Raw genomic sequence first — 26559 nt, forward strand, 5'->3', positions numbered from 1 at the left:
CAGTTGCGTGACAGAAGCTTAGCTATTTTCACAATATTATAGCTTTGCCAGTAGCGAGCAGCTACTTTTTCCAAAGAGTAGAAGTTTAGCGTCACTAAACTCTACATTTGTCACACACAGTAATACATCAAAGGGAGTAATCTCTCTTTGTCCAAATTATTTAAGTGAATCAATTTGTTCAGTGAGTTCAAATTAATTGATTATAAAAGGATTCACCATTGGGCGGCACGGCGGCTCAGTGGGAAGCACTGTTGCCTCACAGCAAGAAGGTCCCTGGTTTGAGTCCTGGCTCACCCAGGCCATTCTGTGTGGAGTTTGCATGTTCTCCCTGTGTTTGCATGGGTTTCCTCCAGGTGCTCTAGTTTCCACCACAGTCCATGCCGGTAAACTACCCACAGGTGTGAGTATGTCTGTGTGTCTGTGTGTGTTTGCCCTGTGATGTCCAGGGTGTTTCCCTTCCTTCAGCCTGAGATAGGCTCCATTACTACCTGTGACCCTACACAGGACAAGGCATAGGCATTTTAGATGTTTCATGTTTCATGACTGTTCATGGCATGATAAACTTCTTAATCTTTGACACCCTCCTCCCAGAAAGCAGCTGTCATCATCTTTTACCAGAACATCACAGATAATTCTTTGAAAATGCTAATGCTCACCCTGAAGTTACTGCCTGGCTAAATCATGAGTAACAATGCACTGAACTGATAAACCAAGGAATTTTGAGCAATGTCTTACAGTGCCTGCCTTAAAAGAGTTCATATTTGCCATTTGTGCCTTTCACATGTATTAATGTGAATGCATAATTATTCTTTGCATATCACAGGATCTGATCTAAAAATAAACAAATATGAAAAGATAGACAGTGATCAGAATATAACTCATACTGAGCTAGATAAAGTCTTTTGCTCTACTATACAAAGCATGGTTGTCAAATAAGTCTGTGCATGTGCATGTTTGTTTATATTCGTGTCTGTGTGTGCGCGTATATACTGTACTATACATATGTATGTTCTGTCAAGACTGATGAAGCCCCTTTTATACAGTATATTGCCATTTAAGAGCTGTTCCCTCATTACCAACATGAACAATCTTGCCATATAATAAACAGAACAGAAATACATAAGAGTTCACGTGATTTCAGGCAAGAGAATGACTGGTGTTATTCTAACCCTTTTTTTGAAAGTTTATGGAAAACATCCCCATGGTGTCATTGTAAAGCAGCGGCTATGAAAACACAGATAGCATGAAGTTAATTAGATCTTGATTCTTCTAAGTCATTCAAACTTTAATGTAATCTTAACAATAACCAGACATCTCCTCAATTGCCTGCTGTGCTGTATGTTTACTTTGTTAAGCTATGGTAACTACCTAAGCATAAAATTAAATTCATGTTATAGTCATAGTCAGTATTTCCCGATGTGCTCATCCACCAGTAGGGAAATTATGAGCACATATCACATTGTATGTACCACGATGTTAAAGGTGAAGTGTGTAATTTCTGTGCCACTAGTGGCACCAAACAAAATTGCAAAAATAATTGCAAAAATATGATTGTAAGGGGGATTAGAGGGAAAGGAGGAGGCGAGAACCGGCTTGACAACTTAAATAATAATTTAATGAACAACTTAACCAAAAACACACAACCATAAACACACACAGTACAGCTGCCCGTAATTCTCTCTCTCTTGAACTGCCGTCCACGGCCACCTTTATCCCTCGCGCGCCCCATCAGGCTGATTGGGGACCGGGCGTGCGTCATTCCAGCCCGGCCCCGCCCTCCTCGGCTCTACAATGATATTTAAACAGGTTTCCTGAACACTTCCCTTGTCTGTCATTGGTTCGACAAACAGTGCCGCCCTAAACTCACACCATTGTTTGAACTAATGTTTCTATGTCGGGCTGGTCAGGATGCTCAAACAAACAGAGTAATGTTTTGATAGCACCTAAGAGCCACAGCGTTTATACTTTACGGCAGAATAGTACTTACAGGAGAAAGCATTGTTGCATCAAAATAATTACAAACTTCACCTTTAAATCTGAATATTCTTATAAAATAATGTAATTACTATAATATGATTTCATTCAGTTCTGCATTTATTAAAACAGCCAGGGTGTAGACATCAATACAGTAAATAAAATTATGATTTTACTTAAGAAAATAGTTATGACATTTGCTAGAATTTGCCATTCATACATTTTCTCACATGCTCCATTAACAAGTACCACTGAAATAGTTTCTCATGAAAAAAAAAAAGATTTCTCTAAAACTTCCATTGTAATTGCAAAGCTGAGACAAACTTTGTGAATCATTTCTGTGTGAATGAACAGAAGGTGCTTGTGGAATGTCACCTTTTTCACAGAAAGAGTTTTGTGTGACATACTGAACAGTATGGCTTCCCTGCTTGCTCCTTAAACACACCCTGACTCAGCTGCCGAAGACAGAACGCACACACAAAGTGCTCAGGGTGAAACTTGCGGTCGAGGGCAGCGATGCAGCGACCTGATATGGGCTCTCCGCAGGTCCCACAGAGAGTGCCCTGTCTAGAGTGATAGTGAAGGGAACAGAGGGGCCGACCATTCATTTCCAGGAAACAACCATCAGTAAAGGGCTTTAGACAGTCCTGCAGAGAGAGGCAGAAGAAAGAGGATTATTAAAGGATCATTTAAAGGGTTAGTTCATCTAAAAATGATAATTTTGTCATTTACTCAGCCTCATGTCATTCCAAACCTGTATGATTTTCTTTCCTTTGTGGAACACAAAGGGAGATGTTAGGCGCAATGTTAGCCTCAGTTACCATTCACTTTAATTGCATCTTTTTTTCCAGTTAGTGAAAGTAAATGGTGACTAACATTTATTCCTTTGTTGTCCCACAGAAGAAAGTCATATGTGTTTAGAACAACACAAGGGTGTGCAAATGATAAGAGAGTGTTCATTTTTGGGTAAATTATCCCTTTAAATTGAATGAGGGTATTCATATAACTTCTGGAGTGATAGATTAGCAGGTGAAGAATTCATCTTTGTAGCTCACCACAAAAGAACAGACTGACTGACTCCATATTCCTTATATATAAGGAGCGAGTCATATTGTTGTATTGCATTACAATCTTCCATGCCACTAACTCACTCACCGCACAGACAAAGCAGTCAGGGTGCCAGGTTCCATTCGCTGCAGACAGATAGTTCTCCTTCACTGGCTCTCCACAGCCGGAGCATTTGGGTGCAAAGAGGCGGTAGAAATCACTGGAGCAATATGGTTTACCATCTCTCTCCAGAAACCCTGGCAAGAGAAGTTCATTGAGTACAAATGCTCATCTCTGAAATGAAGACCAAATCTGTTGTATCACAAAATGTAGAAAGTGTGGGGTGTTCTGGGCATGAGCGTGGTGATACTATAAACTGTTTTAGGGGCTGTTCACACCGTTCTTGTGTTAAAAATGCTAGACCTAGGTCACAAATCAGTTTTCCTGACCAACCACTGGGTGGCGCCATGATGATTCTGATTGCTGCTGGAATGTTTTCTGGTTCAGGTCTCCATAAGAAGCCATGTAAAACTACCAAAACGAGCGATCCAGATGGAGAACAACAACCATTTTAAGTGTTTGTTGGAGTAGAGTTGCAGTTGTTGGCTTTCAAAACAACTCAAAGTAGTTAATGATCTCAACGTATCTGACCTCAGGCCATCGATTTATTTCATCTACCCACTCCTTAAAGGTGCACTCAGTAGCTTTTGTCTTTGTGTCATCTTGGACATACACTGACACCTAGCTGCTTGGATGCAGCATCATTTAAAATCAATAGTTTTCAGTTTCAGATGCCATTGTAGAAATGTAGTATTCACAGTCAGCCTTGATTACTTTAATCAGTGTTTAATAGTGTCAAATAACAGGACAGTTACTGAGATTAAGTGAGTAGTATTAGGCTGGTCATGTGATTCTAACATGGCAGCCCCCATGTGCAGACCCTCTCCATGTACAATAAAACAGCTTTTATAAGGTTACTGATATGACTGGAGTGGACATGATTTCCTACATATATTGAAAAATTATTATTTATGTCTTTAGGAATTTTTTTAGGGACAACCTTTAAACTTTGACAGGTGGGGCACTGTCAAGACGGTCATTGTGACTCTGTAAAATAGTGGCACTATGGAGCCACATGTTTATTTGGCAATTTTTACTAATGTTATATGCTAAACATCACATAATCCGCTAAAACCCTTTGCCGATGCAAGTGAAAACACTGGAGACTGGAAAAAGAAAACTGGCTTGCATTAAGGGTTGTCACCTTCAAAGTTGACAAAGTTGACATACATGTGCGGTATTGATTCTATACAGGACGCATCATTTAATCATTAAATATGGGACGATCCTGTATTTTACAGAACGGGTGGCAACCCTACTTCCATTATAAAATGTGGGACACTTTTGTGGGACAAAATGTGGGACTAAAATTTCTTGACACTCTCAAGGGCCTTAACCACCATTGACATTAAGGGGGACATGTTTGCCTCCCCCCCCCCCCCCCCCCCATATTCATAATAGTGGTCTACTGATATGGGTTTTTTCAGAATCTAAAAAATGCAGCGGTATACTGTGAGATGCTTAAAAGAAGCAATGAGAAGCAGAACACCAGTTAAAGATCTCCATCTGGCGCATGTTTACCTAGAAAAACAATTCAAAAACAGCACGGACGGACACAAACGTTGTGAACAGCCCCTTAGGTTAAATTAATAGTTCACCCATAAATGAAAATTCTTTCATTATTTACTCACCCTCATGGCATCCCAGATGTATATGACTTTCTTTCTTCTGCAGAACACAAGTAAAGATTTTTAGAAGAATATCACGGCTCTGTTGGTCCATATAATGCAAATGAATGGTGACCAAAAATTTGAAGCTCCAAAATCCACATAAACACAACACAAAGTAATCCATAAGACTCCAGTGGTTTAATCCAGGTCTTCTGAAGCGATCCAATTGGTTTTGGGTGGGAACAGATGAAAATATTACTCCTTTTTTACTGTACATCTTGCCATTGCAGTCTCTAGGCACGATCATGATTTCAAGCTCAATTACACTTCCTAAAGATTGATGCATGCGCAGAGCGCTAGATGGCGCTAAGAAGTGTATTCGAGCTTGAAGTCATGATTGCCAAGGAGACTGCAGATGTCAAGATTTAGAGTGAAATAGGAGCTACATTTTGTAACTGATTGGATCGCTTCAGAAGACATGGATTAAACCACTGGAGACATATAGATTAAGTTTATGCTGCATTTATGTGCTTTTTTGGAGCTTCAGAGTTTTGGTCACCATTCACCTGCATTTTATAGACCTTCAGAACTGAGATAGTCTTCTAAAAATCTTTGTTTGTGTTCTGCAGTAGAAAGAAAGTCAGACATCTGGGATGGCATGAGGGTGAGTAAATGATGAAAGAATTTAATTTTGGGATGTACTATTCCTTTAACTGGGACATCTGCAACTGTCTCACCGTCGGTTCCAAATAGATCTCCACAGTGGGAGCAGAAGAAATGTTCTGGGTGCCATGTTTGGTCCATTGCTGTAAGAATGTTCTGAGTAAAACAAACACACTAAATTATCACCTGCTTCACTGACTGGAAATCATAAACCTTTGTGAAGTGAAAGAGTTCAAAATGCCACACAGCAACATAAAATATGACTCCAATTAGTTTGGTCAAATAGTTTAAAGAAACTGCAATTTAGTGCTTTGGGAAGTATTTGTGTTTGGTTTATCTTGAATTTATAAACTAGAACCACAAACACAGAATACATTAGTGCTTTCTGTTGAGCAAATGTGCCTCATTTTCAACACATCTGTCTGAGAAAACTCTGAGGCTTTTGCAATGTGAATAGAGTCAGCAATGGTAGGTCACCTGAGTAATGGGACCTTTGCAGTAAGCACAGCGAGGGGAGAAGAGGTTCTGGTAGTCTTTCTCGCAGTACGGCTTGCCATCTCTCTCAAAGAAACCACACGTACCTAGTTCCTCCCTGCACAGCGTACACACAAAGTGTTCTGGGTGCCACACCTGACCCAGAGCTGTGATCATCTGTATGAGATTTGGGACATGCATATGATGAGAACAATATCTTTGCTTACAGTAGGTAGACATATGACTAAAATAAATGTTTATTATTGTTGATAATACCTTCCCAGCTATGCACTTGCCACAAGAAGCACAGTGGCCCTTGGCAGCTGTTCGGACACCCATTTTCTCCATGTCTGAGCTAAGAGAGCCCAGCAGGTCATCTATAGCATCCACACCCTTGGACTGTTTTTCCGTTAGAGGAAGGTGCTGTGTGTTCTTAGTCATGTTATTTTCCTCTGCTTGCTTTCCACTAACACTGTCTTTAGTTTCTTCTGTTTTTTTGTTCTTTATTGACTTGCGAGCAATTGGAGGTGGGCTTAATGTGGGTATTTGTTCTGGAATCTACAAAATAATGCAGATTTTGTCAATTTGCAGCTTAAATACATTTCTTTTAAATAATTGACTGTGTGCCATCAGGAAAGTTCATGTGCTAATACTGCCCTCTTCTGGTGCTACTTGTTAGGACAATGGTGAAAAAAATGTAAGGGGTTGGCACATGAGCGAATTGGTCAAAATGCAGAATTTAAGACTAATTCAGGATTTGCAATTGTAATTGTTTTGTCCATGCCAGTTATTTGGAATCTGAATGACAAGAGGAGTAATTTACTAAACTGAAATTCAAAGGAGTTATTTCTAACTATATTTAACTATATGTTTGGCTCCAATTTTGAAGACTTTGAGGTAAATTAGCACAATCTGGAAATTAAAGTGTTCTACAATGGTCCATAAAATAGAAGTTATTTTATTTAATATAATGAAATATATATATATATATATATATATATATATATATATATATATATATATATATATATATATATATATATATATATATATATACAGGTGCATCTCAATAAATTAGAATGTCCTGGAAAAGTTCATTTATTTCAGTAATTCAACTCAAATTGTGAAACTCGTGTATTAAATAAATTCAATGCACACAGACTGAAGTAGTTTAAGTCTTTGGTTCTTTTAATTGTGATGATTTTGGCTCACATTTAACAAAAACCCACCAATTCACTATCTCAAAAAATTAGAATATGGTGACATGCCAATCAGCTAATCAACTCAAAACACCTGCAAAGGTTTCCTGAGCCTTAAAAATGGTCTCTCAGTTTGGTTCACTAGGCTACACAATCATGGGGAAGACTGCTGATCTGACAGTTGTCCAGAAGACAATCATTGACACCCTTCACAAGGAGGGTAAGCCACAAACATTCATTGCCAAAGAAGCTGGCTGTTCACAGAGTGCTGTATCCAAGCATGTTAACAGAAAGTTGAGTGGAAGGAAAATGTGTGGAAGAAAAAGATGCACAACCAACCGAGAGAACCACAGCCTTATGAGGATTGTCAAGCAAAATCGATTCAAGAATTTGGGTGAACTTCACAAGGAATGGACTGAGGCTGGGGTCAAGGCATCAAGAGCCACCACACACAGACGTGTCAAGGAATTTGGCTACAGTTGTCGTATTCCTCTTGTTAAGCCACTCCTGAACCACAGACAACGTCAGAGGCGTCTTACCTGGGCTAAGGAGAAGAAGAACTGGACTGTTGCCCAGTGGTCCAAAGTTCTCTTTTCAGATGAGAGCAAGTTTTGTATTTCATTTGGAAACCAAGGTCCTAGAGTCTGGAGGAAGGGTGGAGAAGCTCATAGCCCAAGTTGCTTGAAGTCCAGTGTTAAGTTTCCACAGTCTGTGATGATTTGGGGTGCAATGTCATCTGCTGGTGTTTTTTGAAAACCAAAGTCACTGCACCTGTTTACCAAGAAATGGAGCACTTCATGCTTCCTTCTGCTGACCAGCTTTTTAAAGATGCTGATTTCATTTTCCAGCAGGATTTGGCACCTGCCCACACTGCCAAAAGCACCAAAAGTTGGTTAAATGACCATGGTGTTGGTGTGCTTGACTGGCCAGCAAACTCACCAGACCTGAACCCCATAGAGAGTCTATGGGGTATTGTCAAGAGGAAAATGAGAAACAAGAGACCAAACAATGCAGATGAGCTGAAGGCCACTGTCAAAGAAACCTGGGCTTCCATACCACCTTAGCAGTGCCACAAACTGATCACCTCCATGCCACGCCGAATTGAGGCAGTAATTAAAGCAAAAGGAGCCCCTACCAAGTATTGAGTACATATACAGTAAATGAACATACTTTCCAGAAGGCCAACAATTCACTAAAAATGTTTTTTTTTATTGGTCTTATGATGTATTCTAATTTTTTGAGATAGTGAATTGGTGGGTTTTTGTTAAATGTGAGCCAAAATCATCACAATTAAAAGAACCAAAGACTTAAACTACTTCAGTCTGTGTGCATTGAATTTATTTAATACACGAGTTTCACAATTTGAGTTGAATTACTGAAATAAATGAACTTTTCCAGGACATTCTAATTTATTGAGATGCACCTGTATATATTAAATATGCATTTCAGACCTATGATCGTTTTTATTATTATTGTAATTATGTATTATTAACTACACTTACTGTACAGAAGTTGAATATGAACTTCTTTGAGTTTCATTTCATTTTAATTCTATTTCCTTAAGTTCATCTTTGAATTACAATTCTGCATCCTGTTTGCTACTTCAAATCACATTAAATTCAAATTCAGGAAGCAGGGGTGTTCAGGGGGAAAGGCTTAATTTTATATAACTTGATTCTGCTTTTTCTGTTATGTCTATTTAATTTGTTGAATGGAATCAATAAAAATTGTTAATAAAAATTAAAAAAAAGGCATAAATAATTTAATTCTGAATGGTGCACAGCCCTAGTGCATGAACAAGTTAACTAATGTGGATCTCATCTGTTTCACTCACCTCGAGATCAAGACCTAATAGCTCATTCATGATGGAGTCTAACTCTCGTGTGGCTGTGCAGGGACTCATCAGTCCTGCCTCCACAGGGGCCGGAGGCTCACTAGAAAAATATATCTCTACTTAGTGAGCAGTGGAGGAAATGGACTATCTACTTAATGTTCACCTCAGAGGACATTAACAATAACATGCATGCCAAAATGTTTAATATTACAAATAATAATAATAATAATGATAATAAAATGGATGTACCTGTAGGCATGATTAACAAATGCCTGACCTGGCCCAGAAACAAGACCCGAGGACTCAGTCTGTAATGGGAGGAAAGAAGCATTATATATCCTTTTTTATTATTTTTTTTTTATTATTTTTTTTTTATCTTAAATAGACAGTTATACACTACCAGTCAAAAGTTTGGACATATTTTACTGAAGATATGTTTGGAATTATCTTGAAAACCTGATCAAAAGTATTTTGCTTAAATTCTTGAAATTAGTTTTATAGACAAATTCTGTATAAATTGCACCTTTACATTAATTTCTTTAAAAAACTAACATTTTAAATAATAATAATAATAATAATAATAATAGTTCAAATCTGAAAGTGAAAGTGGAGATTTATAGTAAAAAAGGACTTAAAAATTGACCTGTTTCTCACCCACACCTATCATATTCCTTCTGAAGATATGGATTAAACAACTGGAGTCGTATGGATTACTTTTATGCTGCCTTTATCTGCTTTTTGGACCTTCAGAGTTCTGGCCACCATTCACTTGCATTGAAAGGACTAACAGAGCTGAAATATTCTTCTAAAAATCCTTGTTTGTGTTCAGCAGAAGAAAGAAATTCATACACATCTGAGATGGCATGAGGGTGAGTAAATGATAAAAAATAAATAAATAAAATTTAGGGTGAACTATAATGTTTTATGTTTTAATGTTTATTGCATTAATTTAGTGTCACATGTGTTACCCTGATGGTGTTTTGCGTTTGTGTGAGTAGCACTATCTACTGTCTCTACATGTATATTAATTATTGCTCATGGAAGGGTCACTCTTAATGAACTTTAAGCCATCATGTGGCCTTTTGTAGTTATTTTAATGTAAAAAAACAGACTTTTAAAGTTCCAAAAGGATAGTACATTAAGTTTATATCACTATATAATATAAACGGTGAACCGTGAAATATACGGGCATCAAAATTACATTCTGTAAAGCCTGAAACATGGTCACCATATTTTTTACGGCAAATTTCTGGCAACCACAGCTGCCAGTATTTTACCATAAATTTAACAGAATTGTATTTACAGTCTGTGTCCACTCCAAACTTTAGACTGGTGGTGTATGTCTGAAATGACTATAAAATTAGATTTTGAATGTTTTTCAGAAATGTAATTATTATTATTTTTCCAGTTACTAGAAATGTAACTTCAAATAAAAATAAAATGGCCTGCATGAAATGTTATCTACCTGTCCATGCAGAGTTGTGTTGTCCCTTTTAACTGAGGTTCTTACTGAGAGAGTTTTAGGTGGAATTGCTGCAGGAACAGTTGCAGTCTGTGAGGAGTTCTTAGCCAGCTCCTCTAAAAGCATGTCTGCAATAACAAAATCACACATATTAAACTGCTGCAGAGAAATCAATGTCGTACACAGCCTACATACACTCACACATTATTCAGTGGAAGAAAAAATAAAAACTTTTGCACTGTAGCAATCAGAGTAATGTACTATAAGGTATTTATGTAAAGGTAAAACCACTGTTTGCTAGCAATCTGTGTCATTTCCTGAGGAAGTGAAAAGGCATGTTGCTGTTGCCATCATAACGGATGCAAAAGACAGAACATGACAAACAAACGTATTAATCTGAAACTTTTACCACTTATTTTTTTGCTGACACAGAAAAAGACACTTGATATAGACATGGGTGGTCTGACTCACTTCTGTCCAAGTTCCCTGAAAAATGGGAGCTCTCAATTTTTCACAAGAGGTTGACTCTTAGGGAAGTAAAGTGGATTTAATTATTATTCATCTACTTACATTTTAATTATGTGCATAAATTTATTTTGTGAATATATATATATATATATATATATATATATATATATATATATATATATATATATATATATATATATATATTATGTGTGTGCGCATGCGTGCGAGCGTGCGTGCGTGCGTGCATGCGTGCGTGTGTTAATTTTTGAAAAGAAACCACCCTTCTTAATTGCCCCTAGAACATCCTGGTTAACAAAAAATTATGTGCTGTAGTTAAAATACACACACATTTTATACTTTATTTACCTAAAACTTAAACATATTAATTAATGTGGTATTTATGTATGCTGTATTATTATTAGATTAAGATCTAAGTCAGCCTTTTAAAAGACTACCAGACTTTTAGCATAAATGTTAGAAAATACACTTAAGAATACCAAAGTAAAGAGATGAGAATGTCTGTCTTCTCATTTTCAGAAAAAAAAACCCCATCTTTACGATTACAAACCTGTCACACGCATGGGGACTCACATTCATTTAGACATTTTAATGTTATAATGACACAGAATGTTGAACAACTTACCAAGTTCATCCATGCTGGTGTGGAGAGTAAGATGTGAGGTAAGCACTGTGGGTTATATGTGAGCGTGTGTTGAGTTGGGCTGGGTGATCTGATACACGCAGCTGTGGGTTGAGCCACATGTGAAACTGATGCTGCTTCCTTTTTATACTGTCGCTGTTTCAATCCTGATCTCACAACTTTCACCCTGCTACATTGTGTTTCCCTGTCTAAACGGACACTCTGAGTGTTTTACGTGGCTGAGATGCGGGCTGTTGGGATGTAGGCTACATTATAGATGTAAAATCAGCCTGTGTATCTACTTAAAATACCTTTATTTTATTAGCAGTATAATGTGAAAATGAAAAGATACTCAAGGCAACATTTGGGGTTCCTCAGCAGCCACACTGGCAGAACCCTCTGGAGATCCTCTATAAACCCTTTGAGTTCTTTGAGAAATTTACTTTAAGTTTCCACAAGAACTCTAAAGACAGTCAATGGTTCCTGCAGTAACTTCATCATATGGGAAAGGCTTTAAGGCACCTTCAAAGGGTTCCTGGAGGATCTCCAGAGGGTTCCGCCATTATGAGGAACCCCAAATTGGGCCTTGAGTATTAGTAGTAAAATAGCATTGGTATTACAAACAAATAAAATGTATTATATAGTAATGGCAGTCATTTTCTGTCATTAACACTCTTTTATCACACAATATGATATATGGAAAATGTAATTTGATGGTAAAAGTGTACAATGAATAGTGTGCAAAATATTGATACATTTATGTTGCATGCATTGTTTTTATTTTGATAATATCACACACACACACACACACACACACACACACACACACACACACACACACACACAAACACGTTGGCTATCCTGATGAGGATTCTCCATTGACATAATGATTATTATACTGTACGAACTATAGATTCTATCCCCTAACCGTAACCCTACCCCTACCCCTAAACCTAACCCTCACAAAAAACTTTCTGCATTTTTACGTTTTCAAAAGAAAAAAAAGAAGAAAAAAAAAGAAACATAGTTTAGTATGTTTTTTTAAGCAATTTGAATTATGGGGACACTAGAAATGTCCTCATAAACCACATTTATAGCATAATACCCTTGTAATTACCAGTTTGTAACTTAAAAAAATGTCCTAGTAAACCACCCAAACCCGCCACACATACACACACACACACACACACACACACGCACACACAAACAAACAAACATATACAGTACACAATTATTATATACTTGTAAATATACCATACAAAGGTATCAAAATTTGTAAAAATGTAACTACACTTGCTTGATGATTCAAGATAGATCATAACCTCAGCGCCCCGCACTTGATTACTGTCAGACTACACTTCCCATAGTTCCTAGTTATGTAGTGACGATGATTTTCTGCGACAATAAACTTCCGAATTGGTTTCTGCACTCACTTGGCTCTAGGTTAGAAGCTATGTTAAGCGAAATGTCTTTGAGCACATGAATTCATGCAAAATTCTTCAAAATGTTCTCTGTAGCGACACGCTGAGCGTTCAACGAGAGGATTTTCGTGCTCTTTACACACAGCTGAGCGCTAGTCATTGATTTACCAGAGCTGCTCACCCTTAAAAGGGCAACAGTTCCAGCGAGTGGGCCCCGCAAACACTAATTCAAGGTCAAGGTATGCCATTATTTATGTGTTTATCTATATTTACCATTAATTTATTGTGGGGCTTCAAAATACATTGTTCGGCAGTCAGCGTCTATTAATTCGTAGCCATACATTTTATTACTTTAATTTTTAGTTACTGGTAATTCCACTAAAGGTATAGTTCACACAAAAATGAAAATTCTCTCATCATTTACTCACCCTCATGCCATCCCAAATGTGTATGACTTTCTTTTGCAGAACACAATATATATATATATATATATATATATATATATATATATTTAGAAGAATATCTCAGCTCTGTTGGCCCTTACAATGCAAGTGGATGGTGACCAGAGCTTTGAAGCTCCAAAAATCACATAAAGGCCACACATATTTTTTTTTTTTTTTTTTAAATCTTCATTTGTGTTCTGTAGAAGAAAGAAAGTCATACACTTCTGGAATGGCATGGGGGTGAGTAAATAATGAAAGAAATTGTATTTTTGGTGAACTATCCTTTTACTATAGCTACTACAATTATTGTTACTTCTGTAAAATATATCAACCCTTTTAATCCCCCTAAAATTTCCAGCTAAGTGGGAGCATGTATTTGGATAGAACAGTGCAGGGGCAGACTGGGACAAAAAAGTGGCCCTGGACTTTCTGGCCCAGAGCAGCCCACCAAATCCGGCCCGCAACACACCACACCATAACACACCGGCTCATTGATTTAATTTTCAGAAATAATTTCAAATTTTTGTGTTGGAAAATAAAAAGAAAGAAAATGACATTTCCATTGACTGCTAGTCATGACAACGGACTCTACCAGTGCAAAAATTGTCATAACTTTAAAACATATAAAACCACTGTAAATGTGATTTGCACTAAAATAAGCACTTTATGGTTCACACAAACTCTTTTTTTTTTTTTTTAAACAAATAGATGTTAGGTTAAGATGTACATGAAAGTTCAAGGGAAAGTGTGTATTTTAGGTGCTGTGACAAGTCAGAATTTCTTCAAAGTTTTTAAAGATCTTAATCAACTTTCAACTTTTTTCTAGAAGTGCAAATAAACTATTGTCTTAGTTAATATGAGGTTGTGGAAACAACAAGCATAATAATAATATTTTATATATGTATATAGCTACGTATACAAGATCATACTTTTTTTTTTTTTTTAAATAGTAATATGAAGAAAGTGTCACACAGCAGGACACTGACAATGCTTAAAATTTCATGTCAATTACCTACAACACTGTGTAAATGTTTATTTAAAAAAAAATAAAGTTGGCCAGAATATGTACAGAACTGTGCAAAAGTATTAGGCACATAAAATGTTTCACTAAAACATTTTTCTTAAGTTGGTTTTTTATATCTTCAGCTTTAGTGTGTCAATAGGAATTATACATTTTAGACTCCCAAACATTCCTTTTTCAAGTAGAATAGAATAGAATAGAAGAACAGGGAGCCCTGCAACAGATGGTATGGCCCCCACAGAACATCAAGTCAGTCTGGGATTGCATTAAGAGACAGAAGCAATTGAGACAGCCTAAATAGATAGAAGAACCGTGGTGAATTCTCCAAGAAGTTTGGTACATCCTATCTGCCAACAGCCAAAAAAACTTGTGTCCGTGTGTACCTAAGAGAATTGGGGCTATTTTGAAGTCAAAAGTGTTCACACCAAATATTGATTTAGCTTTTTTATGTTTACTGGACTTTATATGAAGTTAATTGATGAATGACAACTATTGATATTATTATTTTTAAAGAAATTCTCAACATTTTTGCAACATTTTTCACAAGTGCCTAAAACCTTTGCACAGTACTGTACATATATAAATATATGTAAAAGTAATAATAAACATACCTCATAAAGTGTAGATCTTTGCAGATTATTTGCTCATATTTTCACTCTATGTGAGTTTGTTGCATCTTTATATCTGCAGTGTTTTAATTCCTTCCCCAGATTATTCTTGAGAAAAAGTGAAAAGCCATATGCTTTGACAAGCGCTAATTCTGCTATCCTTTAAACAAAGTAAGCCTCAAAGGTTCAGATAGCACAAAGTAATATTTTTCATGGCTTATTTTCTGCATTTTTATCATGCGTGAGCATTATTCAGCAAGCCGCACTTCAGCTCTCTGCGGTATGAATAAATTATGCAAATGACTGTGTACTGCTCATAGTGATTTTAATATAAAAGTCATTACATGACTTCAAAATAAAAGCCATTGTATTGTTTTGACCTTACTAATTTATTGAATTCTCACTCTGTTACGGGTTCCGCGCAAGCATGTTGGAGCCCAGGGTGGCTTATATCGCCTGTTGGACAAGCCGTTACTTGTGCAGCAGCGGGCCGGCCCAAATTACCCAGTGGCCCAATGGGATAATGCCCGGTGCTACCGATGTCCAGTCTGCTCCTGGCCCAGTGTTCTTGTGTAATAATAATAATAATAATAATAATAATAATAATAGTAATAATAATAATGATAATAATAATAATAAAATAATACAAATAAAAAAGTTTGTGAAAGCATATGAGATTGTTCTCAGTCACAATTGAAACTGGTGAGAAACTAGTCAAATTTTGTTCAGTTGCAAACAATAAAGTAACACAATTTTATATATTTTTATAAACAGGTAATTGTGGTGAAAATGACAAACCAAGAATAATCGCATGTATTTAATTTTAATTTTATTTTTTATATTTCATCTATTGTAACAATACTTCAAAATCTGCAATTTTATAATAGTAGCCAATCAGTCGCCAACTCAAAAATGAGGTCTTGTCACACTTGTCCTGTTTACTTGTCCTGTGAGCATGATTTATATGAGCCAGAGTAATCTTAATAAATGTATTAATAAATCGATAATAGACCCTTTAAATATTACATGTACACAATATGGTTGTTGTGTGTGTATTGTGACAGGTTTTATTTGCTTCCTTTTATGGAGTTTTGACAGACATCCAGAGGAGCAAATTGGAATTAAATGGCTCTGGTCATGTGACTGTTTTTACCACCCATGTAAAAATGTTCAAATTAAATCAAGAGAGTCTGCAGTAAAAAACTATATCTGTGTTTTAAAATATATTAAATAAATAATTTTTGTGTGAAATGCTAAAACAAACCTTTTATGATGAGACAAGATTTATCATTCTGTTTCTGCTTAACCTCCTGCATTTTAATACCTCAAATTCTGTCTCCATCCTCAGTTTTATTTGAGTGTCACCTGTCAGTGTGATGCCATCCTCTAAAGATGCTGTGCGCAGTCAGCGGCGTAGGGAGTTGGATGCGCGCAGGAGTAAGTCTCGCGTGCGGCTAGGCTCGTGCCTTCAGAGCTGGGTTCAGCTGAAAGAGAAACTGGGCTTCTCTCTGCACTCAGAGCTGGCTCAGCATCTGCTCGAGAGGTATAAAACAGTCATCATGTCCTGCAGATAGATACAGTTACCCTCAGACCTGCTAAATGACAATTCATTGGATTTACACTGTAGAACTCCAGCTGAATTACATCTGCAGTTGTTGATTCTGGCTTTGAAGCAGAGACTTAAATTTTTACATTTGTTCTGATCCAGTTCCAGATCATACAGGGAAAAGACAGAAATTATAAGTGAGCTTAAAAAGGAATCTAGGCAGAAAAAACAACGATGATCTTGAGATTTATGTAGTTTAAAACGTATTCGGTTTTGGCGGACAGCCAAGTCTTTTGGTGGTATAAGATAAAATGAAGCATGAGAGATAAAATGTGGTCTAACTGACAGTTACGTCTGCTTTTTGTTTTACAGCTACTTCTCAAGAGTTTGTTTCAAATGCTCAGGTAACTTGAGATGAACTTGAGTTTAAATATGCACACTTTTCTCATCAAACCTGTATGACATCATTTTTTCCGTGGAACACAAAAAGATACATTTTGAAGAATGATCATCTCCTTTTTCATACAGGGAAAGCATACAGTGACCAGGGGTTGTCAAAACAAATGACAAACAAAAACAATAAAACAATCACTAAAAAAGTACCATAAAAGTGGTCAATACAACTTGTGCGCTATACAAGTCTTCTGAAGCCATTAAATTGCTCTCTGTGGGAAAGGAGTGAAATTTGATCCCAATTACCATTTGTTCTTGCATGTTTCATAATAGAACACAATGTAAAAAGTGTGAATGAGATTGAGAGCTACAACGGAAGGCAAGATTTTCAGGGAATAACAACATAAATTTTGCTCTATTCCTCACAATTATGCTTCAGAAGTCTAACTTCCTACATAAAGGTGCACTCAGTCATTTTTTCCTCATTTAAAAAGTTTTACTTCTAAATAAATGAATAGTAAAGGGGGGGCCTGGGTAGCTCAGTGGTAAAAGACGCTGGCTACCACCCCTGGAGTTCGCTAGTTTGAATCCCAGGGCGTGCTGAGTGACTCCAGCCAGGTCTCCTAAGCAACCAAATTGACCCGGTTGCTAGGGAGGGTAGAGTCACATGGAGTAACCTCCTCATGGTCACTGTAATGTGGTTCGTTCTCGGTGGGGCGCGTGGTGAGTTGAGTGCGGATGCCGCGGTGGATGGCGTGAAGCCTCCACACGTGCTATGTCTCCGTGGCAACGCGCTCGACAAGCCACGTGATAAGATGCGCAGGATGATGGTCTCAGACGCGGAGGCTACTGGGATTCATCCTCCGCCACCCGGATTGAGGCGAATCACTACGTGACCACGAGGACTTAAAAAGCGCACTGGGAATTGGGCATTCCAAATTGGGTGAAAAAGGGGAAAAATCCCCCCCCCAAAAAAAAAAAAAACCTAAAAAAAAAAAAAAAAAAATTAATAGTAATTTTGAAACATATTTATAAAATCATGACCACTCATGTGAGATGAGGAGCTCAGTCATATCAGTAACCTTATAAAAGCTCTTTTATTCTACATGGTGCAGAGGTGCCTCATGGGGGCAGTCATGTTAGTATCACATTACCAGCTGAATACTACTTGCTTAATCTTACTGTGCATAGTGAATTTCTACAATGGCATTGGTAACTGAAAACTGCTATGTTTGAATGATGCAGCATCCAGGCCACTAGGTGTCAGTGTAAGCCATACTTCAACATACTTCAGAAGATTACTGAGTGCACCTTTAAAACTGCTTTTGTGTCATTTTAGGAGCTTGACAGCCTCTGGTCACTATTCATTCGTTATGTGGACAAGAGCAGTGTGAACATTAAAAATTTATATTTTAAAACAAATTTTTATTTTTTTGGGGTGAACTATCACTTTAATAAAAAAACAAATACATGTATTTTACATTTACTGTTAGTTTACAATGTTTTTGGTATTGTATAACTTTTTTGGCAATTATAAGCCGATCAAAACCTGAAATCTGTTGGTTACCGCATGTATAGTATATCTATGCTGTACAGTCTGAGGTTTTATATGTGATTGTGGCTTCTTTAGGTGGTAGAAAAGGAGAGATCAAAAACACCCTGCCAACTACCACAGAATCTTTGCAGGAGCTTATCCTGTTGATCCACAACCATGGACAAAAGTGCCCTCTTCTTCCTGTCCTGCAGTCCAGGACCATCACAAACAGAGCAGGACAAGATCAGAGCACTCACAGAACAGGGAGGCGAGAGAAACAGGTCAAAACTGAGCCTAAGGATGCCAGTCAATCATCTGAAATGGAGATCTGTCTGAAATGCACCTGTGAAGGCGGCCATCACTTTTTATGGTCACCTACCAAAAGAGAGTTTGAGAAGAAGGGAACAAATTCTGAAAATAAGAAAAATGGCAACAGCAGAGATGTGACTCCCTCCAGTCCAAAGAGTCCTGGAAAACGAGGCAGAAAGCGTTTGAAGGAGCCAGTCACAGAGACAGTGAGACAAGAGTTGGTCACCTGTGTAAAAACCAGGCGATGGCAAGGAGAAAAATCTGCCATTACCCTGAATCAATCAGGACAGAAAAGTGATGCTAGTACTGCAATCTCTGGAGACAACACAAATTCAGGTAAAAAAAAATTCTTAAAGAAGAATGTTGTTTTTGTTGTTCAAGGACTAACTTCCACTGTGTGTTAAGGTGTTACAGTAACTGAGACTGCACAGGATGCTGTTCCACAGGAAGGAAGTGATGTTTCAGCCTTGTCATCTCCAGAGCTTGAGTACTCTATTAACATTTACACATTTTGTTCATATTATATGAGAATTATGAGAGTTAAGAATGGATGCTTATGTCACTACATTATTTTTTGCACATGGTCAGATCACCAGCTGACAGTCCTGAGATGGCCACAGATGATCTTGACAGTGTATGCATTGAAAACCAGAGCCCTTCTGATATGTATGTACTCCATTCCTTTGCACTGAATCGCTGAATTAAAGGGATAGTTCACCCAAAAAGGAAAACTCACCCTCATGTTGTTCCAAACCCATATGGAACACAGTAGGAGATATAGACTTTTGTTAGTTTCAGTCACCATTCACTCTCATTGCATCTTTTTTCCATGAAAGTGAATGGTGACCGAGACTAACATTCTGCCTAACATTTTTTGGTGTTCCACGGAAGAAAGAAAGTGATCAGGTTTGGAATGACATGAGGGTGTGTAAATGATGTCAGAATTTTCATCTTTGGGTGAACTATCGCTTTAATTCCTAATGCATATTTTAAGTTAAGGACATCTCTTCCTCTCTTAGAGTTAGCAGTGAGGAAGTTGCAGTGTTGAATTTAACCAACAGAGGGACCCAGGAGAGAGTAGATCAGACTGAAAAACACAATGTCAACAAAAGGGCTGGCGCACTTCAAAATAACAAGTATTGATTTTTTTTTTTTTTTAAAGCATATAGTTTTAAGAGTTTATCCTTTAGGATTCCGAACAAATTGAATTCCTAAAGTTCTGTACCACTTTTTTCTTTCCAGCCCACAATCTTTGAAAGATGACATTTCTAAGATTGGTGGCAAAAGAAAAAGGTTAGCTCCTTCATGTTACTAAGTTTTTGTATTCTTGTTTTACTAAGTATTTGTGTTGTAATATAGCATTTATAATAGTTGTTTGAAACTATTGATTAATAAGTCATCCTCATATTGCATGATACTGATCTATGTGTTCACAGAAAAATAACACCCAAAGTCATTTTGCCTTGTGAGTATGAGGGCTGCGATAAGATTTTCTCCAGTCGGCAATATCTAAATGTGAGTGCAGAATGAAGCCAGTGGTCAAGTTGCATGACACATTCATTAATCTTAGACCAAGACAACTCTGCATGAGAAGGACTGTGCTGTCCATTTTTCTGCAGTAGTCAGGAAAAAAAAATACATATACAGTAGCTTAAAATAATAATTGTACTTTTTACTCAAACAATCAGAAATTAGAAATAAATTGAAATATACACTTTGGAAAAGTATTCCTATTTTTGTCAATTGGAATACTTTTTAACAGAAAAAATAATAGTCAAATAGTATTTTTGAAAATTATATACACTCACATGAGATGAAGACTCTAGTCATATCAGTCTTAGAGGAAAAACTTCTTTATTCTACATGTTGAGATCACATGAACAGTTAAATATTACTCACTTTATCTCAGTAATCACCTGTAATTGGATGCTTTCACTCAGAGAATAAATTGAACACGGCTGACTGCGAATAGTGCATTTTTTACAATGACATCGTAACTGAGAACTTCTGTTTCGATGCTGCATCTATCTCAACATTTAATCAACTTTTTTACCGAGAGCACCTTTAAAGGGATAGTTCACCCAAAAATGAAAATTCTCTCATCATTTACTCACCCTCATGCCATCCCAGATGTTTTGCAAATGTTGGCTTTCTTCTGCAGAACACAAACGAAGATTTTTAGAAGAATATTTCAGCTCTGTATGTCCTTTCAATGCAAGTGAATGGTGACCAGAACTCTGAAGGTCCAAATAGCAGATAAAAGCAGCATAAAAGTAATCCATATGACTCCAGTGGTTAAATCTATGTCTTCAGAAGCAATGTTATAGGTGTGGGTGAGAAACAGATAAATATTTAAGGCCTTTTTTTTTTTTTACTATATATCTCCACTTTCAATTTCAGATGTAAAAGTGAAACTAAACAGGCGCCACATGTGACTTTTAGATGTGAAAGTGGAGTTTTACAGGAAAAACTGACTTAAAAATTGATCTGTTTCTCACCCACACTAAACATATCACTTCAGAAGTCATGGATTTAACCCCTGGAGTTTTATGGTTTTATAAAAAAGCTTTTATCTGCTTTTTGGACCTTCAGAGTTCTTCTGATCACCATTCACTTGCATTGAAATGACCAACAGAGCTGAGATACTCTTATAAAAATCTTTGTTTGTGTTTAGCAGAACAAAGAAAGTCATACACATCTGGGATGGCATGAGGATGAGTAAATGATGAGAGAACTCTTGGGTGAACTATCGCTTTAAGGTTGTAATGGGAACATTTCAGCACTACTGTGATAGGAGTTAATGCTTTTCACAAACTGTTTCTCTCCTCAGCATCACGTCAAGTACCAGCACCTCCAGCAGAAGACTTTCTCCTGCTCGCACCCTACATGTAACAAGTCGTTTAACTTTAAGAAGCATCTGAAAGAGCATGAAAAATTGCACACCAGTAAGTGTTCTGTCCATAAATTATTATTTTTTTTGCAACAGATGTCATTGAATTTAGTTACAAAGAATATGTTTTTGGACACTGTGTGATGTCATCCTCCCTCAATATGAGGCAGTTCAGTTTAAAATGAGGCATTGAAATATTTGGCATTAAACACTTTTGGAAAGTAGACTGAAGTGTGACTTACTATATACCAGTGTTTTGCTTATTCCTTTATAGTTATTGTGCATGCCGTTTTTATGACCTCATTAATGAATGAATGAATGAACATTAATTAATTGAAAGACTATAAGGAATATTTGAACTTTTAAAGTTTTAAAAGTACTGAATTCATATGTCACAGGAACATTAAACAAACAGTGAAGGCAAAAAGGATATTACAAGTGGTCAGCAATTACAGGATCTAAAATATACACATAGTGTATTATGAATAAACTATTCATAAGCAGTTGGATGTACATCATACCATTTTTGTGTAATAATTTGTGTGGTTCTTTGTGCCTGTGAGACCAGAGAGACTATATCTGTGAGTTCTGTGCCCGGGCATTCCGAACCAGCAGTAACCTGATTATCCATCGCAGGATACACACCGGAGAGAAACCGCTGCAGTATGAGTTTCACTCACACTCTCTCACACACACACACACACACACACACACACACAAACAAATGCACTGAGCCCTTTGTTTATAGCCAAGCTTATGTAACTCCATGATAAAAAATTTTTTTGCATAAACATTGATTAAAAAGGGATAGTTCACCCCAGAAATGAAAATTCTGACAATTTATTCACCCTCATGTCATTGCAAAGCTGTATGAATTTTTTTTTAGTGGAACACAAAAGGAGATGTTGGGCAGAATGTTAGAGACTGACAGCTTCAGCCACCATTCACTTTCATTGTATGGAAAAAGAGCAGCGTCAGCAACATAAATGACAGCAGAATTTTAACTTTTGGGTGAACTATCCCTGTTAAACCTGATTATGGTTTAAACTCTATGTCTGACCCTCGCCTCCCTTCTTTCTCTCAGGTGTGAGGTGTGTGGATTTACCTGTCGTCAAAAAGCCTCTCTGAACTGGCACATGCGTAAACACAATGCTGAGAGCACCTACCAGTTCCCCTGTGAGATCTGTGGACGTCGATTTGAAAAGAGAGACAATGTCACAGCTCACCGCAGCAAGAGCCATCTGGACCATAATGCATCAACCCCTGAAACTCAGCCTTTTCTCTTTCCTCCCTCAAACTCAGTCCCACATCCCTTGCGGCAGCATGGATCCTCCCCTGCTGCTTCCATGGACCATGCCGATCTTGTATAAAATTTGTTTTGTTTTGACATACAAAATAGTTGCCTGTGCTTAGGAGCACAAAATGTACAGAGTGGATAATCATGTGGGTTTTTTCAGTAAACAAACTGAGAAATCTTCAGTGCTCAAAAGCCCATGTGATGGGTATTTTAGGACTGAAAACTCATTTTGGGGGTTTAAACTATTTATAATTCATGTGTTACCATTAGGCAGAGGCTGGGCTCCTCTAAAACTGACCTAAATTAGCATATTAGGCCAATCTATTAATTCATTGTCATTCATTCATCACACATGGGTTGTTACACATTAGTTCTGGGGAACATTGTAGTTAATAAGTACTTTCAGTAAAAGTGGAGAATTACACTCACTGAGCACTTTATTAGGAAGACCTTTACACCTACTTATTAATGCAATTATCTAATCAGCCAATCATGTGGCAGTAGTGCAGTGCATAAAATCATGCAGATATGGGTCAGGAGCTTCAGTTAATGTTCACATCAACCATCAGAATGGGGAAACTACTTCATTCCCTTACCAAAGTTTTAACAGTGGTATTTGTAACAAGACCATAGTAAGCACATGGAAGCATAGATCTTCACTACCGTGGTTAGATGTAACACAATTTCTGCAAAACAAACAATGTCATTTTTGTAATTACAAACAGTAGGCCTACTCTAAACATGTAAAAACAATAAATACAAAATATACTGTAAACATTTAAAAGTTGTAACAAAAATGTATTATATTCTCTCACTCCCTTAATGTAGCATATGACAAATTGAATAGAGCTGAAGTAGTGATATGATAATATGTATTATGAATCTATTTCTGCCTAAAGTACAATTAGTATTACTATAGTATATTCAAGGGTAGTCATGAAGAATTCTGTGCCGAATTCAAATGGTTTCCGCGACTCTTGACGTGCTTCTCACTGGTTCTCGCAGTGTTGCAATGACCAGAGGTGCGCGCTTAAGAGCTTGAGACTGGTCTGTGGGTAAAACGCACCTGCTTTGCGCTCGCGCTGCTCTGTCCATTGAGCCGTATCAATCTACAGAGCCATACAAATGCATTAGCGGAGGCTGTGACTTCGCCTGTCTATTTGACGCTGCTAAACCAGATACTACAGATGCGTCACTAGACTTCAAAATCAGATGAACCGCCATACAAATGCATGCCAACCCGTATAATGGAGTCTAGATAAACATTTTAATGCAAACAGGAACTTGATGATAGATTTGATAAACGGACTGATAAACGCCCCCCATTTGTAACCTAACGCCCCCCCTCTTTACTAATTTGCTGTCTGCACCCCCTGGTATTCTTTGAACACCAACTGGGGAGCGGTACCGCCCCTGTTGAGAACCCCTGTTTTAGAGTTTACTCAGAATGGTGCCAAAAACAAAAATCATCCAGTGAACAGCAGTTCTGCGGACAGAAACACCTTGTTGAGAGAGGTCAACGGAGAATGGCCAGACTGGTTCAAGCTGACAGAAAGGCTACAGTAACTCAGATAACCACTCTGTACCATTGTAGTGAGCAGAATAGCATCTCAGAATGCACAGCATGTCGAACCTTGAGGCAGATGGGCTATAACAGCAGAAGACCACATCGGGCACTAAGACCATAGTGTTCCTAGTAAAGTTCTCAGTGAGTGTATATCTTATGGTCAATATGTTATTAATTGTTAATGAAATTGTTTTCATACATAATGTTTGGAGATAAATGTTAATAAGACTAAACTTGAGAGTTGTATCCAGTCATGTGTGATCATTTTCTTTTTTTATATAAATTATATAGATATATTGTTTCTTAAAAATTCTTAATTTCTATTATCTATGATATACCTCCTAAATTAAATTTTTTGGGAAATATTTGCAGGGCATGTTGCATGTTTTGCAATATGTTGAATGCGTAATCTTTGTGGTGATTTGTACAGTGGGTTGTCTTTGTATCAAAAGCTTTTTCAATATTTAATCATGTGCAGGGTCCAATTTTTGGAAGGTTAAAAGGCAGACTTGAAGTTTATAATTTTATAAAAGCACTTACATTAAGTGTTCTGTCAAAACTCGTGTATTATTTTAGCTGAAAATCTGTTTAAAATATAATTTTTACAGTCATTTTAGGTTTTGTGGATATTACGCCGCCATGGCAATGAAGTTGTAAGATTGGCTATAACTTTACCCAGAAAAGATTAGTAAGTGATTTTATCACACAAATCATGTTTACACACAGTTTGTTTTTGTCATGTGGCTATACTTTTTAAAAAAGTATTTAATTTTTTTTAAATGACCCAATTCACTTCCATTGTGAGTGCGTCACTGCAAAAATGACATTTTCACTAGTTGTAATTCATTTGTTGTTATCAGGAATGGATAGGCTATTTGTACTAATAACAATGTAGTTATTGATCTAAAATATATACACAACTGGTCAAAAGTTTTGAAACACTTGACTGAAAAGTTTCTCATGATCTTAAAAATCTTTTGATCTGAAGGCGTATGCTTAAATGTTTGAAATTAGTTTTGTAGACAAAAATATAATTGTGCCACCAAATTAATTTATTTCATTATAAAACAAAAATGTAATGAAAAAAAAAAACTTTTTTGAAATTGATGACTTGGACCAAATAATAAAGAAAAGCAGCCAATAAGTGCCCAACATAGATGGGAACTCCTTCAATACTGTTTAAAAAGCATCCCAGGGTGATACCTCAAGAAGTTGGTTGAGAAAATGTCAAGAGTACATGTCTGCAAATTCTAGGCAAAGGGTGACTACTTTGAAGATGCTAAAATATAACACAGTTTTGATTTATTTTGGATTTTGTTTAGTCACAACATAATTCCCATAGTTCCATTTATGTTATTCCATAGTGTTAATGACTTTACTATTATTCTAAAATGTGAAAATAATAATAATAATTATTATAATAAAGAATGAGTAAGTGTTTCAAAACTTTTGACCGGTAGTGTGTGTGTGTGTGTTTACTAGTGAGATGTACAAAGCTGATTTGTGAAACTGGAATTTAAACTAGAAAGAAATTAATTATAGATCTGTAATTGTGTTTGAGTGAATGACAGATCATTGTGGAATTTTATTAGTGAAATGAAGTTACAGATATCATAAATAGTTTTTTACTAGATGAAATTCCATTTTTGATATCAAGAATGTGTATTTCCTTGAGTAATTACGTCATATTTTTTAATGAAGGATTAACGTTGTTACTAGTGCAAATGTAATAGTATTAATTCCATTGTTGATATTAAGAATGAGCATTTTGACTAGTGAAAATCTAAATTTCGATATCTATAATTCATAACCTGTAAGTGATTAAATGTCGAAAGGGCTTGCGATAGTCTTTTGTGTTTCGATAAAGACCTGGATTTGCATACGCTACAATTAGTCGAACTCAAGAGTTCCCGCCTTTTCTACAGACATGTGTTGAATGGCAAGCTGTTCATCCAATGATCCCAGTCCATAAGAGGTGTGCGTCGCCTCTTGAATTGTATCCAGTATACCATTGGCTCAGAAAGCGCCGTTGGAGACAC

The 26559-nt window shown here is 36.8% G+C and overlaps 2 protein-coding genes across 3 annotated transcripts; one reads left to right on the forward strand and one right to left on the reverse strand.

Annotated features, from left to right (window-relative positions):
- Window positions 1–1593: 1593 nt before the first annotated feature.
- Window positions 1594–11622, reverse strand: lpxn (leupaxin). Of its 2 annotated transcripts, XM_051653431.1 has the most exons (10): window positions 11495–11589; window positions 10855–10910; window positions 10387–10511; window positions 9171–9229; window positions 8922–9021; window positions 6165–6446; window positions 5892–6065; window positions 5489–5570; window positions 3130–3278; window positions 1594–2621 (listed from the first exon to the last, which is right to left on the reverse strand). In XM_051653431.1, exons 3-10 carry the CDS (start codon window positions 10507–10509, stop codon window positions 2355–2357), a joined length of 1236 nt encoding a protein of 411 aa, XP_051509391.1. In that variant the 5' UTR covers window positions 10510–10511; window positions 10855–10910; window positions 11495–11589; the 3' UTR covers window positions 1594–2354. The 2 variants fall into 2 exon arrangements, with proteins under 2 accessions (XP_051509391.1, XP_051509390.1); XM_051653430.1 differs by lacking the exon at window positions 10855–10910 and having other exon boundaries at window positions 11495–11622.
- A 1285-nt stretch (window positions 11623–12907) lies between these two features.
- Window positions 12908–26541, forward strand: znf692 (zinc finger protein 692). The gene is made up of 12 exons (XM_051653863.1): window positions 12908–13151; window positions 16333–16527; window positions 16903–16934; window positions 18554–19102; window positions 19172–19253; window positions 19355–19432; window positions 19786–19902; window positions 20009–20059; window positions 20203–20281; window positions 21597–21711; window positions 22220–22319; window positions 22741–26541. Exons 2-12 carry the CDS (start codon window positions 16361–16363, stop codon window positions 23024–23026), a joined length of 1656 nt encoding a protein of 551 aa, XP_051509823.1. The 5' UTR covers window positions 12908–13151; window positions 16333–16360; the 3' UTR covers window positions 23027–26541.
- Window positions 26542–26559: the final 18 nt, after the last annotated feature.

The sequence above is a fragment of the Myxocyprinus asiaticus genome, chromosome 24 (assembly GCF_019703515.2).
Source record: "Myxocyprinus asiaticus isolate MX2 ecotype Aquarium Trade chromosome 24, UBuf_Myxa_2, whole genome shotgun sequence".
Lineage (NCBI taxonomy): Eukaryota > Metazoa > Chordata > Actinopteri > Cypriniformes > Catostomidae > Myxocyprinus > Myxocyprinus asiaticus.

Excerpts from the sequence above, each read along its gene's own strand:
- lpxn (XM_051653430.1), bottom strand. Across the intron at positions 9,230-10,386 it reads ACACAACTCTGCATGGACAG|ACTGAGTCCTCGGGTCTTGT; the intron begins GTAGATAACATT and ends CTCCCATTACAG. Across the intron at positions 6,447-8,921 it reads TATTAGGTCTTGATCTCGAG|ATTCCAGAACAAATACCCAC; the intron begins GTGAGTGAAACA and ends ATTATTTTGTAG.
- znf692 (XM_051653863.1), top strand. The coding sequence starts at position 16,361 with ATGCCATCCTCTAAAGATGCTGTGCGCAGTCAGCGGCGTAGGGAGTTG. Across the intron at positions 19,903-20,008 it reads GGCGCACTTCAAAATAACAA|CCCACAATCTTTGAAAGATG; the intron begins GTATTGATTTTT and ends TTTTCTTTCCAG. Across the intron at positions 22,320-22,740 it reads ACCGGAGAGAAACCGCTGCA|GTGTGAGGTGTGTGGATTTA; the intron begins GTATGAGTTTCA and ends TCTTTCTCTCAG.